The sequence below is a fragment of the Plecotus auritus genome (genome assembly GCF_963455305.1).
Source record: "Plecotus auritus genome assembly, chromosome: 9".
NCBI lineage: Eukaryota > Metazoa > Chordata > Mammalia > Chiroptera > Vespertilionidae > Plecotus > Plecotus auritus.
The window spans coordinates 69,034,463-69,051,372 of record NC_137783.1 but is presented as its reverse complement, the minus strand read 5'-3'; the positions used below and the strand labels follow the sequence as shown (position 1 = coordinate 69,051,372).

Here is a 16,910-nt window from a genome sequence, read left to right as displayed (position 1 = left end):
ACTCAGTGTATATATATTGATTTCAGGGAGGAAAGGAAAGGGAGAGAAACATAAATGATGAGAATCATTGATCGGCTGCTTCCTGCACACCCCACACTGGGGATGGAGCCTGCAACCCGGGCATGTGCCCTTAATCAAACTGTGACCTCCTGGTTCATAGCTCAACGCTCATCCACTGAGCCATGCCGCTGGGCCTGACTTTTTCTTGGTCCTGGCGGGATCTCTGCTTTGTGCCAAGCTACTAAACCTAGGAGGTGAGGCTAAAGCATTGGAAAGAGCTAAGGAAGCAGGAGAGCCAGACTCACACGTGGCTTCCTGGGAACTCTGTCTGGTTCTCCCTCCAGGTTCCTGTGCCTTTGGCTTGACACCTGTTTCCTTGCAAATGACAGTTTACCACCAGCATCTTCATTCTCTTTCGTTCACCCACAGGCTCTTAGGTGGCAAATGACTTCTATTCTTCGAGAGGAATTCACCTCCAGGGAGTTTAGGAAGACGACTCAAGTATCCTGGCCCTTTGTCCATTCTTTGGAATATGACATGCTTGAGGAATATGGTCAAGTTGATATTTTGGCCAAAGATAGTCCCCCTGTCTTTCAAAACCCGGTGTGAAATGTCTCTTCTACTTAAAGGTGGCTCTAATTAAACTACAAAAAAGCATTTATTTATAAAGTATACTTTATACACATGAAGTAATCCCGGTAATTTACATGATAGAATTTCATCAAATTTTCAGTACTTATTATCCCACTGGTATTGTTTTCCTGTGTGTGTATGTGTTTGTGTGTGTGTGTGCATCTGTGCCTGACTGGAAACTCCCAAGAGTTTTCTGTCCCACAGGACTAAGGATACACAGGCATCTGTATATAAGGCATCAGCACACATAATGAGCCTGGGTCTGAAAGAGGTACAGGCAATAGAAGTACATTTAGTTGTAATCAAGGGAGGTGATAGGACCTTGAGGAAGAATAGCATCTCCAAAGTTTTCAGTGAGTGGCAAGATGGGAAGAGTCTTGCCAAAACCGGTTTGGCTCAGTAGATAGAGCGTCGGCCTGCGGACTGAGGGGTCCCGGGTTCGATTCCGGTCAAGGGCATGTACCTTGGTTGCGGGCACATCCCCGGTGGGAGGTGTGCAGGAGGCAGCTGATTGATGTTTCTCTCTCTCATTGATGTATCTAGCTCTCTATCCCTCTCCCTTCCTCTCTGTAAAATATCAATAAAATATATTAAAAAAAAAAAAAAAGATTGGAAGAGTCTTCCAAACAGGGAAAGGACGAGGTGGGAGCAGGTGGGAAGGAGGGGCTGCATGGGAGCCCCAGGAGGCAGCACAGTTATCTCACCAGGAGCAGGCTGCGACTCCCTGTTCCTCTGACTGAAAGAGGGTGGGGAGACGTTCAAAGACAAGACACTTAGGGATTAATCGTCCAGGACACGTGTTCCCATCAGAACATAGTTACGTGGATACTTGTCATATAATCTGAATATTTTTGTTCCCGAGATGGTAAATGCCCAGTTGATTATCAGACTAATGAGAAGAATCAAACATATCACTTGGCCACACTTGAAATGTCATGCCTTTCCTGGCAAGAGTTCAAAGCATTTGCCTGAGAGCTGCAGCTCATCCCGGGCCTCACAGATGAGGTGAGCTGTCAACACTTCAGCTGGCTTCCTGAGCTGAGCAGACAATGTCTGAGAAGAATATCTGCTGCTAGGGAGTCCTGAGTGCCTCCCAGGGCACAAGGCCAATGCACTATTCAGTCTGAGTGCCTGGCAGCTTGTCCTCGAAATGTTTCAGAGCACCTGAAAGTCCACGAGACAGCGTGTAGAGTGGGGGCTCGGACCCTGGCAGGACCAGACCTATGGCTCTTTCCAGGCAGCTGGGTTACTGTTTTTGCTTTTCTTCCTGCTTCCCACCACCCCCCATCAGTTTTTCAGAAACTGTTACCTAAAAGGTAACAGATCTCCCATTCCACTAGGATGACATGAATGAATTTTTAAAAGATGGAAACAGTGTAGAAATTTTTAGTGTTCACATGTATATTGGAATATTTTTGTTAGACTTCTAAAAATAACAAAGAATGGACTAATCTCTACTATATGAATGGAAAACTCTTAAGTACTGTAGGCCACAAAGTGATATAAATACAGTTTTTAGTTTTTTCCCTCCTTTCAGCATCGGAAAGCAACTTGGTTGAATATGAGGGAAGAGAGAAGAGTAAGACAGGGCTCTACGCTTTATAAAAAATATATATATATTTATTGATTTTAGAGAGGAAGGGAGAGGGAGAGAGGTAGAAACATCAATGAGGAGAATCATTTTTTTTTTAATATATTTTATTGATATTTTACAGAGAGGAAGGGAGAGGGATAGAGAGCTAGAAACATCGATGAGAGAGAAACATTGATCAGCTGCCTCCTGCACACCTCCCACTGGGGATGTGCCCGCAACCAAGGTACATGCCCTTGACCAGAATCGAACCCGGGACCCTTCAGTCCGCAGGCCGACGCTCTATCCACTGAGCCAAACCGGTTTCGGCAAGGAGAGAGAATCATTGATCGGTTGTCTCCTGCACGCCCCACACTGGAAATTGAGCCAGCATCTGGGCATGTGCCCTTGCCTGGAATCGAACCCTTCAGTCCTCAGACTGACGCTCTATCCACTGAGCCAAACCAGCTGGGGCAGGGATCTACTCTTTTTTTTTTTTTTATTGATTTTTTACAGAGAGGAAGGGAGAGAGATACAGAGTTAGAAACATCGATGAGAGAGAAACATCAATCAGCTGCCTCCTGCACACCCCCCACTGGGGATGTGCCCGCAACCAAGGTACATGCCCTTGACCGGAATTGAACCTGGGACCCTTCAGTCCGCAGGCTGACGCTCTATCCACTGAGCCAAACCGGTTAGGGCTCTACTCTTCTTTTAAAAATATTTATTTTATTGATTTTTTACAGAGAGGAAGGGAGAAGGATAGAGAGTTAGAAACATCGATGAGAGAGAAACATCGATCAGCTGACCCCTGCACACCCCTACTGGGGATGTGCCCACAACCAAGGTACATGCCCTTGACGGGAATAGAACCTTGGACCCTTCAGTCTGCAGGCCGACACTCTATCCACTGAGCCACACCAGTTAGGGCCATGGCTCTACTCGTAAGCAGCTTCCTGGTGCATGGGAAAAACATACAAATAGCCAGCTTGACCATAAGACAGAATGAAATGAGTGCTACAGGTCTAAGCCACAAATGAAAGGAAGCGTGGGAGCACTGGCTAGGGGGACTCAGGAGATTGAATTGCTAAGCAGCCTCTGGCAGCAGAGGAGCAAGGGCTCAGGGGCAGAGTTGAGGCAGTAAATCCAAGATCTCAGAGAAGCGAGGTCCCTGGGAGGCCCACGGCTCCTGAAGAAGGGTTCTTGGGGGAAGAGGGTCCTCAGAGTGAAACTTTGCACGTGGAACCTGCTCCCCTAGCCTGACTGCTCTGCCCACCGACAGCTTCCTCCTGCACCCCAGCTTCTGGCCTCAGTCTCCTCCTTTCCACTCATGTGGGCTCCTCCCCTCAAGATTGGAAACCCACAGTGTGGGAATCTGCCATTGCTTTTGGTGTTCAATGATGATGCATGGGCAGGGCCACAGCAAGGGAGTAGTGAAACCAGGGGTGCCCCCTCTGCCCCACCATCCACCACCTCCTCTGGCTCAGGCACCTTGGTGCTGACCTGCCAGCTTCTGTCTCATTCTGGAAGTCTATACTTTAAAGAGCATTGCTTAGCCCGGCTGAGCGTTGACCCAAGAGATCAAGGTTCAATTCTATCAGGGCACATGCCCGGGTTATGGGCTTGATTCCCAAAGAGGGCATGTAGAAGGCAGCAGATCGATGATGTCTCTCTCTCATCAATGTTTCTATCTCTCTCTCCCTCTCCCTTCCTCTCTCTAAAAAACGATAAACATGATAAACACACATTTTTAAAGCATTGCTTGCTTCCAGGTACTCATTTCTCAGACGACCAACTGGGTTTGAGAGAGAGAGATTTAATACTTTCACTGTTGAGCCTCTAAGGAAGGCACTGGATGCCAAAGTGCTTGCAATGTGTATGTGGAGAAGGGCCTTTTAGGGAAGGAGATTCTTTGAATCCTTTTGTAGGATTTTCCTTCCCCTTCCTCCAGAAAGCAATGACAAGCTCTTGTCCTGTAGAAATGGAATCCACTCTCTTAAATCTAGGAAAGGTGTACCTATAACACAATTTTGGGGTGCTTAATGGGATATTAGATACTTGGAGGGCAGGGTCCTCAGCAGCAGGGAGGTTAGTAGGGTGCTCCTGTGTCATCGCTCCAAGGCGAAGTGGGGTGGGAATGGTAGAGGGGGGATAATGTTCCATGTTCTGTCCCAACCTCGACCAGGTTTGGGTTCTGCTCTCTCCCTGGTCAGTATCAGCTGCACCTCGGCCAGGCACTGCTATCTGGGAGGGCACTCCGCCTGCAGACCTGGGGCCTAACTTCAGCCAGTAAATGGGAGCCAAGAAGCTGATGAGCCGCCCAGCCCGTGTGGCTCAGTAGTTGAGCATCAACCTGTTCCATCCCATGGGATGTGCAGGCAGCAGCCCATCGATGATTCTCCCTCATCATTGATGTTTCTATCTCTCCCTCTCCCTTCCATTCTAAAATCAAGTCTGGACTCTCGGGCGGAGACTCGGGAGCCGGGAAGGCAGAGGTCTGAAGGCATGCACGTGCACGCAAGGGCAAGGCTGACGGGAAGCCAAGACTGAGACTCCACCCCATCCAAGCTGAGCACAGAGGCTATTGCAATTTGGCAAGTCTAATCCTATAAGGCTGTCTCCAGCACCTAACTTCTCCCAGCATAGACACAGCTGATCCTTACAGCCAACTGGCCTGGAGGTCAATTCTTCCCAGTGATACCAACAACAATCAAGACTTAATTACAACAAGGCTGTACACACAGTCCACAAAGGGGTGCACCAAGAGTGTCCACCTCAGGTTAACTGGGGAGGCAGACCCACTGGGCCATATTGGAAACCTAGCACACAAATCTACCCTACCAACTCAGGGAAGCAGTGAAAATGCGGTGTCAAAGAATCAGCTCACAAATGAAAGAAATGGAGGAAAACAAACGACTGGATATAGAATTCAAAACCACGGTTATAAGGCTTTTCAAGAATATCCTAGAAAAAGCCGATAAATATAACGAGACCCTCGAAGATATGAAAAAGGACCAACTAGAAATTAAACATACACTGACTGAAATAAAAAATATTATACAGAGACCCAAAAACAGACAAGAGAAACACAAAAATCAAGTCAAAGAATTGAATTACAAAGAAGCAAAAAACACTCAACCGAAAAAGCAAAAAGCAAAAAAAAAAAAATCCAAAAAGTTGAAGATAATGTAAGAAGACTCTGGGACAACTTCAAGCGTACCAACATCAGAATTATGGGGGTGCCAGAAGAAGAGAGAGAGCAAGATACTGAAAACATATTTGAAGAAATAATGACCGAAAACTTCCCCCACCTGGTGAAAGAAATAGACTTACAAGTCCAGGAAGCCCACAGAACCCCAAACAAAAGGAATCCAAAGAGGACCACACCAAGACACATCATAATTAAAATGCCAAGAGCAAAAGACAAAGAGAGAATATTAAAAGCAGCAAGAGAAAAACAGTTACCTACAAGGGAGCACCCATACGACTGTCAGCTGATTTCTCAACAGAAACTATGCAGGCCAGACGGGAGTGGCAAGAAATTTTCAATGTGATGAATAGCAAGAACCTACAACCAAGATTACTCTACCCAGCAAAGCTATCATTCAGAATTGAAGGGCATATAAAGAGTTTCACAGACAAGAAAAAGCTAAAGGAGTTCGTCACCACCAAACCAGTATTATATGAAATGCTGAAAGGTATTCTTAAAGAAGAGGAAGAAGAAAAAAGTAAAGATAAAAATTATGAACAACAAATACATATCTATCAACAAGTGAACCTAAAAATCAAGTGAATTAAAAACCTGAGGGACAGAATAATCTGGTGAATATAATAGAATCAGGGGCATAGAAAGGGAGTGGACTGATAATTCTCAGGGGGAAAGGGGTATGGGGGGTTCATGAAGAGACTGGACAAAAATCATACACCTATGGATGAGGACAGTGGGGGGGAGGTAAGGGCAGAAGGTGGGGTGGGAAATGGGTGGAGGGGAGCTATGGGGGGAAAAAGGAGAAGTAATTGTAATAATCTGAATAAAGATTTATTTAAAAAAAAAAAGAAAAGAAAGAAAAAAAAAGAAGCTGCAGAGCCTGGGGGTGCTGGGAGAAGGGAAACGCTGTCCATGGGAGTCACCTCCTTAACCCTACAGGCGCCAAAGGACAGAAATGTGAGCAGCAGAGGGGAGAGCGGAGCAGCTTCCCAGCTGAGTGCAGCCACTCCGCGGGGAGCTCGGGAAGGAGGAGCACCCCGGGTTCAGGATGGGGCGGGCGGTCCAAGAGCCCGCCTATTTTCAACCCCGGAACCACCTCCGCTGCGCCTTGCCCTCCCGCGCGACTCCCCAGTGGCAGCGCCCCAAACCCCGCCCCGCGAGGTGCGGCCCCTTTAAGGCGGTGGGGGCGGGGCGGGCGGTGTTGTCAGTGTCAGCCCCGCACGAAGCCCGGGGTAGCCCAGCAGAGCGGCCGGAGCCCCGCGTTCCTGCAGACGACGCGGCGGGCCCGGGGGGCTCGCGCCTGGGCGGTGCGAGGAGCCCGGCGCAGCCGGCGACTAACCCGAGGGGGACTGCAAGACCGAGGAGCGACCGACCGCGGAGAGAGACCCGGCGCGGTGGCCCCAATTGCTCTCCGTGCACCCACCTTCCCGGCGCCCGCCCCGCAGAGCGCCCGAGTCCGCGCGCCCAGCCCCGGGGGAGCCGCCCGCCCCCAGCCGCCCGGGCCATGCTCCCCCGGGGCAACGGCTGAGCCGGGGCGGGACCGGGAGCGCAGCCCGCGCTGAGCATGGAGCCGGGCCGGGCCCTGAGGGACGCGGGCTGGGCGGCCCTGCTGGTCCTGTTCGCGGCCTCGCTGCTCACGGTGCTCGGCTGGCTGCTGCAGTCCGCGCGCGGCTGGTGGCGGCGGGGGGCGCCCGGGGACCGGAGCCCTGGACCCGCTCCAGCGGCCGAGCCCGGGGCGCCCCTGCGGGAGCTGGGAGTGTGGCGCTCGCTGCTGAGGCTGCGGGCCGCTCCGACCGGCGTCCCGGGGGAGCCCGGCGTCCAGGGCCTCCTGGCGTCCCTGTTCGCCTTCAAGTCTTTCCGGGAGAACTGGCAGCGGGCGTGGGTGCGAGCGCTCAACGAACAGGCCTGCCGGGCCGGGGTGAGTCTGACGGGACACCCAGGGGTTCCCTCGCTCAGCCTTTCCTTCCCTGGGAAGGACCGCTTGCTGCTGCCCGGAGGGCCGGATGGGCGTGGGTATCAACGGGGGAGCCCCGTGGCCTCTCTTCCTCTTTGGGGTTAGAGAAAAGGGTGCAGGTGAGGCTGGAGGTGGTAGAAAGCCGGCTGGGTCCCCAATTCAGTGTTCTTGTGGTCGGGATACCCTGGCTCCCAACCCCGGTCCAAACTGCTGTTCTCATAGCAACGCTAATCCCTGAGCCCGAGAGCACTTCGGCCCAGTCTATGTGCTGATTGCATTGGGGGGCGGGGGCGAGGGGGCTGAAAGACGCTGCGAGAGTAGGAGGGAGACAGGTAGTACACCTTCCCAAGGAATTTGCCTGGTTCTTCTGCCTCCACACAGTTAACATTTCGGGTCCAAGTCCCTGATGCGATCAGGCATATTCCAAAGGAGCCTGATTTACCCTCCCCCACCCCTCAGTAATCCGCTGCTACCGTCTAACTCTTCTGTTTCCATGCTGATGTGTTGAGGGAAGGTGTTTAGGTGGATAGCAGATAGACAATCCACACTCTTCCCCAGAGATGAGCCGAGTCTGTCACCAACTAGCCTAGTCTACTTCCTCCCATCGCACTTCCCAGGAGGTGGGGCAGGAAGCTCTCTTGAGACTGAGAGGTGGGGTGGGAGGTCGAGGTCTCCCTCTCCCTCTCCCCGGCTCCTGCCCACCCTGGCCCAGGAATCTCCTTGCTCTCACCTCCATCAGGCCCCTCACTCAGAGTATTCTACGTCACCACTCCTGGGACGGCTTTACTAACTCCCCAGATGCCTAGACACAGAAGTGGCCACACGAGTTGTCCTGTCTCCTGCCCAGGTGGCTGGCAGAAATCCAAATGCCATCTTTCAGTCAGTCTTGAACTCACACCTCCACCCGGCATTCCCTGCACCTTGTCCCTTGGTCAGGAGTGACTCCCCAGGGCAGCTGACTCAGCTGGACATTGGCCTCTCTAGCAGGGAGTAGGGAGATTGGGGTTCCAAGCATCCATCTCCCCATCTCCTTGGGCCTGGCCTCCAGACGTGACAACTGCAGGAGCCAGGCATTGGTTCCCTGGGTTCGGCAGGCTGATGAGCCCCGTGGATTTGTTTCCTCCCATCCCAAGGCCCAAGGAAGAGCTGTCAGTCCGTCTGGGCCTGCCCAATTCTTCCCTCCCTGCTCTCCAGACAGGGCTGCAGCAGGTTGCCTCACTGCAGTGAAAGAATTAGGAAGCTCTTTCAAGACCTAAGCTAAGCAGCTTTTTGCTCCCTAATACCACCCTGCTGTCTGCCAGGAGGAATTATCCAGGCCTCTGGACCCTGGAGCACTTTGAGCTTGTTTTTCTTCCCAGTTTCTCTGGTAAAGTTCCCCAAGGCCATGCTGAGCTGTCTTCATCTCCAAGAGTATGGAGAGAATCATTCTTGTGCATCTACATCCTATTTATCTGGAAGAAGGCGTGGCCTCATTTCTCCAGCTCTTGCTTTGAATAAGTGGGCCTTACTGTTTTACCCTTAGCTCAGTCGTGTCTCTGTCTGCCCAACTATCATATATAGGTGGCAACCTACAACTTTCATTATTTTTTTCTGTGCATCCCTTTTCCTTTGGGTGGAGGGTGGAGGATGAAGAGGAAGTTGCGGGGAGAAGAGGGAGGCTCCTGGTATTCCAGGAAAAATCTAGGGCCTCTGCTCAAGGTGACCTGGTCTCCGTGACAGGCTAGCTCCCCACTTCTCCCTGGCAGCTGCAGGCCCCTGGAGAGGTGGGTTTGGAGGACAACACATCCTATTTGAAAGTCCTGAGCCAAAGAGGGGTCAGAAGCCAGCCTGCGGCTGCGGCCTCAGCAGTGCCAGGTCCCGTCAGCAACTGAGCAAGCTCGCCCTGCAGAGGCAGCTCCAAAGACCTAATCCTGTGTCCACATTACTCTCTCAGAGCTCCATCCAGATCGCCTTTGAGGAGGTGCCCCAACTCTTACCCAGAGCCAGCATTGGTTATGTGACCTGTGTAGACCAATCAGAGAACACCATGGTAAGGGTCTGCTGGGCAAGGCTTCTTTAGTGTCTCAGAGGGGGCTGATTCCAAGAGTGCCCTTTAGTCCAAGGGCTCTTAACCTGAGGTTGATGAATGACGAAGGGATCCAAGGATTGGCTTCAGGAGGTCTGAGAATCTCACTAAAGTGACATGCAACATGCAGTACATGTGTTCATATCTGCATTTTTCTGGGGAAAAGAGTCTTTGGCTTTTCTATGATTCTTTTATGGACTTGTGGCCCCCAAACAGTAAAGTCTTAAGGACAACTGAAATGGGGAGGGTCTGCTGATCCATCACAGAGCAGGGCAAAGCAGGATGGCCCATCCTTCCTCCATGCCTAACCTCCATGCCTTGCCTGTCCCAGGTGCTGCATTGTCAGCTCTCTGCTGAGGAGGTGATGTTCCCAGTTTCTGTGACCCAACAGTCCCCCGCTGCCGTCTCCATGGAGACCTACCACATCACTCTGACACTGCCACCAACACAGGTGGAGGGGTGTGGGAAATGGAGTTGGGCAGCAGGTGGTTCAATTGCCTCAGCCTTTTCAGTTGGGCTCCTTTCTGAGAGGGGATTGCGGGGTGGGGTGGGTCCTGGGGAGTGGGAATAATTGGAGGAGTAGGCAAGTCATCTCAGTCTCTTTGTCCCTGTCCCCAGTTGGAAATTAACCTAAAGGAAATCCCTGGTGAGGGGCTCCTTGTGTCCTGGGCCTTCAGGAATCGCCCAGATCTCAGCCTGACAGTGCGTCCCAAGCTGCAGGCCAGAGAGGTAAGGGAGCAGGGCTGGGGCGCTGGGGGTGGGGAGGACAAGAAGAGGCAGAGCAGGGAGGGGGAGGCAGAGCTGCCCCCTCCGCCCCCGTCTCTGTTCTCTTCTCCCTGCAGAGAGGTGAGGAGCAAGTGGAGGTCTCCACGATTGAGGACCTGATAGAGGATGCCATCGTCAGCACCCAGCCAGCCATGATGGTCAACCTCAGGGCATGCTCTGCCCCTGGAGGGCTAGTGAGTAGGCACTGAGAGCAAATACTTTGTGCCCTGACCAGTGTGACTCAGTTGGTTGAGAATCATCCCATGCACCAAAAGGTCACAGGTTCCATTCCTGGTCAGGGCACATGCCGGGTTTGGGGCTCGATCCTCAATAGGGGGCTTGCGGGAGGGAGCTGATTGATGTTTCTCTCTCTCTCCCCCTCTCCCTCTCCCCTCCTTTCTCTCCAAAAATCAATAAGAACATGTTTTTTTTTTTTAAAAAAAGCTAATTGTTTGCAGGCATAGTGTCTCCAGGGTACTATGTTGGAATTCCCTTCTGACCTTCTTCTATACTTAGGTGCCCAGTGGGAAGCCCCTCACGCTGTCTCAGGCCCAGCCAGCCAGCCCCAGACCCACCCGGTTACTCCTCCGGCAGCTTCGAGCCTCGCACCTGGGGAGTGAGCTGGAAGGTGAGCGCTCACTGTGGCTAGGGGGCTGCCGCGGGTATGCTTATAGGCACTTGGCCTCTCTTTTCCTCAGTGGCTTCCCATCTTTGATCTGCGCATCACATTTCTGTCTCCTCCAGGCACTGGGGACCTGCGCTGCATGGCCGAGCTCGACAACCCCATGCAGCAGAGGTGGACCAAGTCTGCGAGGGCGGGTCCCGAGGTGGAGTGGACGGAGGACCTGGCCCTGTAAGGATCTCCACCCTGGCCCCTCCCCGCTCCCCGGGCAGACTGAGTCCTTCCTTCCAGCATAGCCTGGCACGAACCAGCTCTGTTGTCACTGAACCTTGATGTGTGCCCCTTAGGCCAGGCCCCAGCTAGGTCCTGGGTACAGATGTGACCGCGATACAGTGCCCTCCTTGGTGTGGTTTCGGTGTCGAGGCAGAGACAGATGTATGTAAAGACGACAGAATCTGTGGTCTCTTCGCGGTTTACAGCAAGTGCACAGGAGCGCCTCCTGGGGGAGAGTAATTCCTGGAGGGGAATAAGGGTCAGAGCAGGCTTCCTGGCAGAGGCGATATTTAAACCACACCTTGGAGTACCAGGAGGGTTTCAACAGGCTGTTCTCGGCAGAGGGAAGAACGTGAGCAAAGGAAAGATGGTGTTGTGACAGAGAGAGACTGGAAGGCGGAGTGGGGCAGGGGCAGAGGGGCCTGAATGCCCCGCTGAGGAATATGGTCTCCACTCGGGCCTCTCCTATTCTCCCGGGAAGAGGAAGGCCTTGGAGGGCAGGGATGAATCTGAGTGGAGCACTGGGACCATCTTATTTATGTACATCACTGTCTGCCTCTGGCCTGTGATCAGTTCGAGGATGGATTCCCTTTGCTAACCTCCACCCTCCCTGCCCCTGCTTCTCCTGGCTGCAGGAATCTGGGCCCCCAGAGCCGGGAGCTGGTCCTCAGGGTGCTGAGGAGCAGCCACTGTGGAGATGGTGAGTAGGAAGCAGGAAGGAGCACCCGGGTGGGGGGGCAGGTGCTGAGTGGAGCCTGACCATGGGCCCAGCTCATGGTGCTGCTCTTCCCCAGCTGAACTCCTGGGCCAGGCCACACTGCCCGTGGGCTCCCCTTCCAGACCACTGTCCCGGAGACAGGTGTGCCCACTCACCCCGGGGCCCGGGACAGCCCTGGGACCCGCAGCCACCATGGCAGTGGAGGTGAGGAGCGATCCAGGAAAGATGGGAGGAGGTAGCAGAGGGTGGTCTTTGAGGCCAGGCCTCTTTGCACTCCCACCCCTTGACAGCTTCAGTATGAGGAGGGTTCCCCCCGGAATCCCACCCCCTCCACGCCACGCCCCAGCATCACACCTACCAAGAAGGTAGAGCTGGACCGCACCATCATGCCTGATGGCACCATTGTCACCACGGTCACCACTGTCCAGTCCCGGCCTCGCACTGTAGATGGCAAATCAGGTAAGAAGGAGGAGCCGGGAGCCCAGCGGTAGCCAGGGGCCCTGAGCGGCAGGACAGGGAAAGGCAAAGAAAGCTCTAACCCTAACAACCTGGCTTCTCCACCCCATCTTCCTCATGATCTCCGTCTCCCCCAGACTTCCTCTCTCACCCTCCCTCTCCCTGATGGTCCCTCCCATGTCAACCCTGGACCCACCCACCCCGCAGTGGGACTCTTGTACTTCCACCTCCCTAAGTTCCCTGTCTTTTCACGGGTCCGGTCTGTTCCCCTCTCTTTCCCCAGCCCCACTGCCTCATCTTCCCTCCCTCTACCCTCCACCAGCCAGTACCCTGCAGGACCCTACCACACGCCTGTGGCCTCCATGGTGTTTCTTCTGCTCCCAGGGTCCTCCATGACATTTCTCCCGTCTCTAGGGGTCCCATGGGATTCCCCTCTGTCTAGGGGCCCCATGTGCCATCTCGCACCTCAGTATTTTCTCTTTTTTTTAAATATATATTTTATTGATTTTTTTTTACAGAGAGGAAGGGAGAGGGATAGAGAGTTAGAAACATCAATGAGAGAGAAACATCGATCAGCTGCCTCCTGCACACCCCTTTCTGGGGATGTGCCCGCAACCAAGGTACATGCCCTTGACCGGAATCGAACCTGGGACCTTTCAGTCCGCAGGCTGACGCTCTATCCACTGAGCCAAACCGGTTAGGGCTTGCACCTCAGTATTTTCATGGCATCTCCCCACACTCCCATAGTTCCTGTGGTACCTCTTTGTCCCCAGGGCATCTTCTTCTTCTTTTTTTAAAAATAAAGAATATGAGTTATTTTTTTGTTAAATATATTTTTATTGATTTCAGAGAGGAAGGGAGGGAGAGAGAGAAACATCAATGATGAGAGAGAACCACTGATTGGCTGCCTCCTGCACACCCCACACTAGGGATCAAGCCCCCAAACCCGGCATGTGCCCTTGACCGGAATCGAACCTGAGACCTTCAGTCCACAGCCCGATGCTCTATCCACTGAGCCAAACCGGCTAGGGCTCCATGGCATCTTTGTAATCACTCCTGTGATTCATCATCTCTGAGTCACCCCTGCCCTCTGAGTCACCAAAGCCTACATCTCAACAAAGATGGGGTGGGCGGGGGCCATTCTCAAACACCCCCCAGCTCACTGACCCTCCCCCACCCAGCAGACTCCCCCTCCCGCTCCCCGTCCAAGGTGGAGGTGACCGAGAAGACGACGGTGCTGAGTGAGAGTGGTGGCCCCAGCAGCGCCTCCCACAGCAGTAGCCGTGAGTGGGGACCTGGGATGTGGGAGTGTCAGCTGGTACTGGGGCCCCAAAGTCAAAACCATGTTGGCTGGGGCCTGGAGGTTCTGGTCCAAGGGGAGCTGGAGTGGAGTCGGGTCCACTGTCTGCCCAGCAGGGGAGAGCCACCTTGCCAACGGCCTGGACCCTGTGGCAGAGACAGCCATTCGCCAGCTGACAGAGCCCAGCGGGCGGGCAGCCAAGAAGACACCCACAAAGCGGAGCACCCTCATCATCTCAGGTGTTTCCAAGGTAACAGCTCTGGGAGAGCAGCCGAGGTGGCAGGAAGCCCTCACGGTTACTGCAGTCCGTTCAAACCTGTCCCTCTTGCCAGGTGCCCATTGCGCAGGACGAGCTGGCGCTGTCGCTGGGCTACGCAGCCTCTCTCGAGGCCTTGGCCCAGGACTATGCTGGAGACAGCAGCGGCCCCTCTCCCCCTCCCTCGGACCCCCCAGCCGCCTTTCCAGGAGCCCTGGATGCCCTCTCTAGCCCCACCAGTGTCCAGGAGGCAGATGAGACCACACGTTCGGACATTTCCGAGAGGCCGTCTGTGGATGATGTTGAGTCGGAAACAGGATCCACTGGTGCCCTGGAGACCCGCAGCCTCAAGGATCACAAAGGTGGGGAGAGGTCGGCAACCCCCTCCTCTGATACCCAGTGTCATGACCTGGGTCCTCCTGGAGCCTAGGGACATGAAGGCCGAAGGGACATGAAGGCCGAAGCCAATGGGCTGTGTCCTTTCTCAGGGGCTGCCAGGGGCCCAGCCGGGCTCAGCCGAGCTAAGGTAGAGAGGGGAGAGGGAGCTGGGTGCTCTGGGTCCTGTGGGTTATTTACCACGAGTTTCCTTTTTCCCGTATCTAAGTGTGTCTTCCTTCCCTTGTGTGTTTTTTTCTTCCTTCTCTTTCTTTTATTTTTATATATATCTTTATTAATTTCAGAGAGGAAGGTAGAGGGAGAGAAAGATAGAAACATCAATGATGAGAGAGAATCATTGATAGGCTGCCTCCTGCACGCCCCCTACTGGGGATCGAGCAGGAAACCCAGGCATGTGCCCTTGACCGGATTCAAACCCGGGCCCCTTCAATCCGCAGGCTGACGCTCTATCCACTGAGCCAAACTGGCCAGGGCTCTTTCTTCCCTTTCATTATGTACTCTTTCCCCTGTGAGTGTAAGAAGTCCTACCCTGGCTGACCTGGGGCTGTCCCTGCGCAGTGACAGCTGTGGACGGCTGTGGTACTCCTCACTTCTAAAAGGAAGGGCTTCCCCCAACATCTTCATCCCTCTGTCAACCAGTCTGTTAACCACACCGTACCTAACCATTTCTGGCTTCAACCTGCATCACTTCTTGGGATAATGAGTTCCCAAACACAAAGCCTGCTGAGTGAGCACCTTCCTCATGATGCTTGTCTGAATGTACCTCTTGGACGCACCCCTTCCTGCTCACGTCCTGGAATTTTGTAAATGAGTCCGTGTCAAACAATTTTGTTCTCCCATGTCTGTCTCTGAGGACATTTCTTTTTTTCTTCTTTTAAAAATATTTTTGATTTCAGAGAGGAAGGGAGAGGGAGAGAGAGAGAAACATCAATGATGAGAGAGAATCATGGATCGGCTGCCTCCTGCACGTCCCACAATGTGCCCACAACCTGGGCAAGTGATGGGGAATAGAACCGTGACCAGGCTGGCCAGGCATGCTTGGCTTCTCTCTGCCCCCTCCAGCCCCCTCCCCTCCGCCCCCTGCTCAGCACCCTCTCCCCCGCAGTGAGTTTCCTGCGCAGCGGCACGAAGCTCATCTTCCGCCGGAGACCCCGCCAGAAGGAGGCCGGTCTGAGCCAGTCGCACGATGACCTCTCCGACACCATGGCCTCGCCCAGTGTCCGCAAGAAGGCCGGCAGCTTTTCCCGCCGCCTGATTAAGCGCTTTTCCTTCAAGTCCAAACCCAAGGCCAATGGCAGCCCCAGCTCCCAGCTCTGAGGGCCTCCTCCCTGCGCTGGGAGAGGGCGGAGTCCCCTGGGTACATCCCTCCATCCCCTCCTGGCCCTGCAGGGCCGGAGGGCACCAGCGGGGGGAAGTGTGTGAGATGGCCCCGTGGGCCAGGACACAGAGTGGGTGGCGGGGGTGGGGGGGAGAGGAGGCGCTGCCTAGCACGAGTGGCATCCCACAGAGCTGTGCCCGCTCTTGGCACCAACCCCTCAGAGGCGTCCCGAGTACCCAGCTCCTCGCCGACCACCCCTCCCTCTGTGTTCGCTTTTCTATGAGTATGTGTGGCCAGAACTCTGGGACCCGGCCTGGCGCCCGGGCGGCCCTTTCCCCTCTCAGGAGGCGGGGTTCCCCGTGGCTGGGGCTGCCCTCCTCCCCCCACCCCCACCTCAGGCCCTGCTCTGCTCAGCACCCGCTGAGGACACTGGCAGCTCACAGGAAGCTCGGGATGAGGCAGGTTCTCCCCTCCGCCGCCGCCTGCACCCCCGCCCCGCCCCCTTTAGGACCGTTTTTTGTACTTGATGCCTCCGCTGCGGCTCTGACGGCAGGAGGCCTCCAGGCCGGGAACCCTTCCCTGCACTGACCGCTTTAGGGGCTCCATTGAAAGACTGCGTCACGATGGAGCATACGCAGAGCTGCACCTCGGGGTGTGGAGATGATGGTGGCCATTGCTATATGATGATTTGGAATTTAATTTATTAAAGTCAAATTGGAATTTATAAACTGGACCACTGGTTATCCTTTGAAAGGTGAAGGGGCAGTGAGGCTGTGGGGTTGATGGGGTGGGAGGATCCCAGACGGCCCAGATACCGAGGGGGTAGGGAACACACATATTGGCTCTGCTAAGAACTTCCTTCCTACCCAGCCGGTGTGGCTCAGTGGTTCGAATCCCAGTCAGGGCACATGCCCGTTGCTGCTCGATCCCCAGTGTGGGGCGTGCAGGAGGAAGCTGATCCATGATTCGCTCTCATCATTGATGTTTCTCTCCTTCTCCCTTCCTCTCTGAAATCAATAAAAATATATTTTTTAAAAAAGTTCCTTCCTGCAGAGAGGAAGGGACAGGTAGAAAGGGGATGGAGAACAAGTCTTTAAAAGGTGAAGTTGTAGCAAAAAGTCATTCAGACAAAAAAGACAGTTTCCTAGTACAAGCATCTTCATTTCCCTTTTTAAAAATTTTATTTATTTTTTTAATCTCTCTCTCTCTCTCTCTCTCTCTCTCTCTCTCTCTCTCTCTCTCTCTCTCTCTCTCTCTCTCTCTCTCATTTCCCTTTCTTGAACAAGCTGTTCCTTCCAGGATATAACAGAGTGCCAAGCGTGCACGCTGGATCTAGGCTGCCTGGATTTGACTCCTGGTTCCATTAATTGCCTTTG

General features: G+C 53.7%; 1 protein-coding gene across 5 annotated transcripts; it reads left to right on the top strand.

Moving 5' to 3' along the window:
* The first annotated feature begins 6,839 nt into the window (after positions 1-6,839).
* On the top strand, positions 6,840-16,259 carry C2CD2L (C2CD2 like). 5 transcript variants are annotated; one of them, XM_080641553.1, is made up of 14 exons: positions 6,840-7,329; positions 9,299-9,394; positions 9,762-9,881; positions 10,049-10,159; positions 10,273-10,389; positions 10,712-10,823; positions 10,940-11,048; positions 11,726-11,790; positions 11,885-12,012; positions 12,099-12,267; positions 13,449-13,547; positions 13,681-13,814; positions 13,897-14,182; positions 15,322-16,259. In XM_080641553.1, the coding sequence occupies exons 1-14, from the start codon at positions 6,976-6,978 to the stop codon at positions 15,531-15,533; spliced, it is 2,112 nt and encodes a 703-aa protein (XP_080497679.1). In that variant the 5' UTR covers positions 6,840-6,975; the 3' UTR covers positions 15,534-16,259. The 5 variants fall into 5 exon arrangements, with proteins under 5 accessions (XP_080497679.1, XP_080497678.1, XP_080497677.1 ...); XM_080641552.1 differs by having other exon boundaries at positions 13,678-13,814; XM_080641551.1 differs by having other exon boundaries at positions 13,446-13,547.
* Positions 16,260-16,910: the final 651 nt, after the last annotated feature.

Bases quoted from the DNA above. Each gene is read 5' to 3' on its own strand.
- C2CD2L (XM_080641550.1), top strand. From the start codon at position 6,976: ATGGAGCCGGGCCGGGCCCTGAGGGACGCGGGCTGGGCGGCCCTGCTG. The intron at 11,791-11,884 runs GTGAGTAGGAAG...GCTCTTCCCCAG, and splicing joins GAGCAGCCACTGTGGAGATG to CTGAACTCCTGGGCCAGGCC. The intron at 12,013-12,098 runs GTGAGGAGCGAT...ACCCCTTGACAG, and splicing joins CAGCCACCATGGCAGTGGAG to CTTCAGTATGAGGAGGGTTC.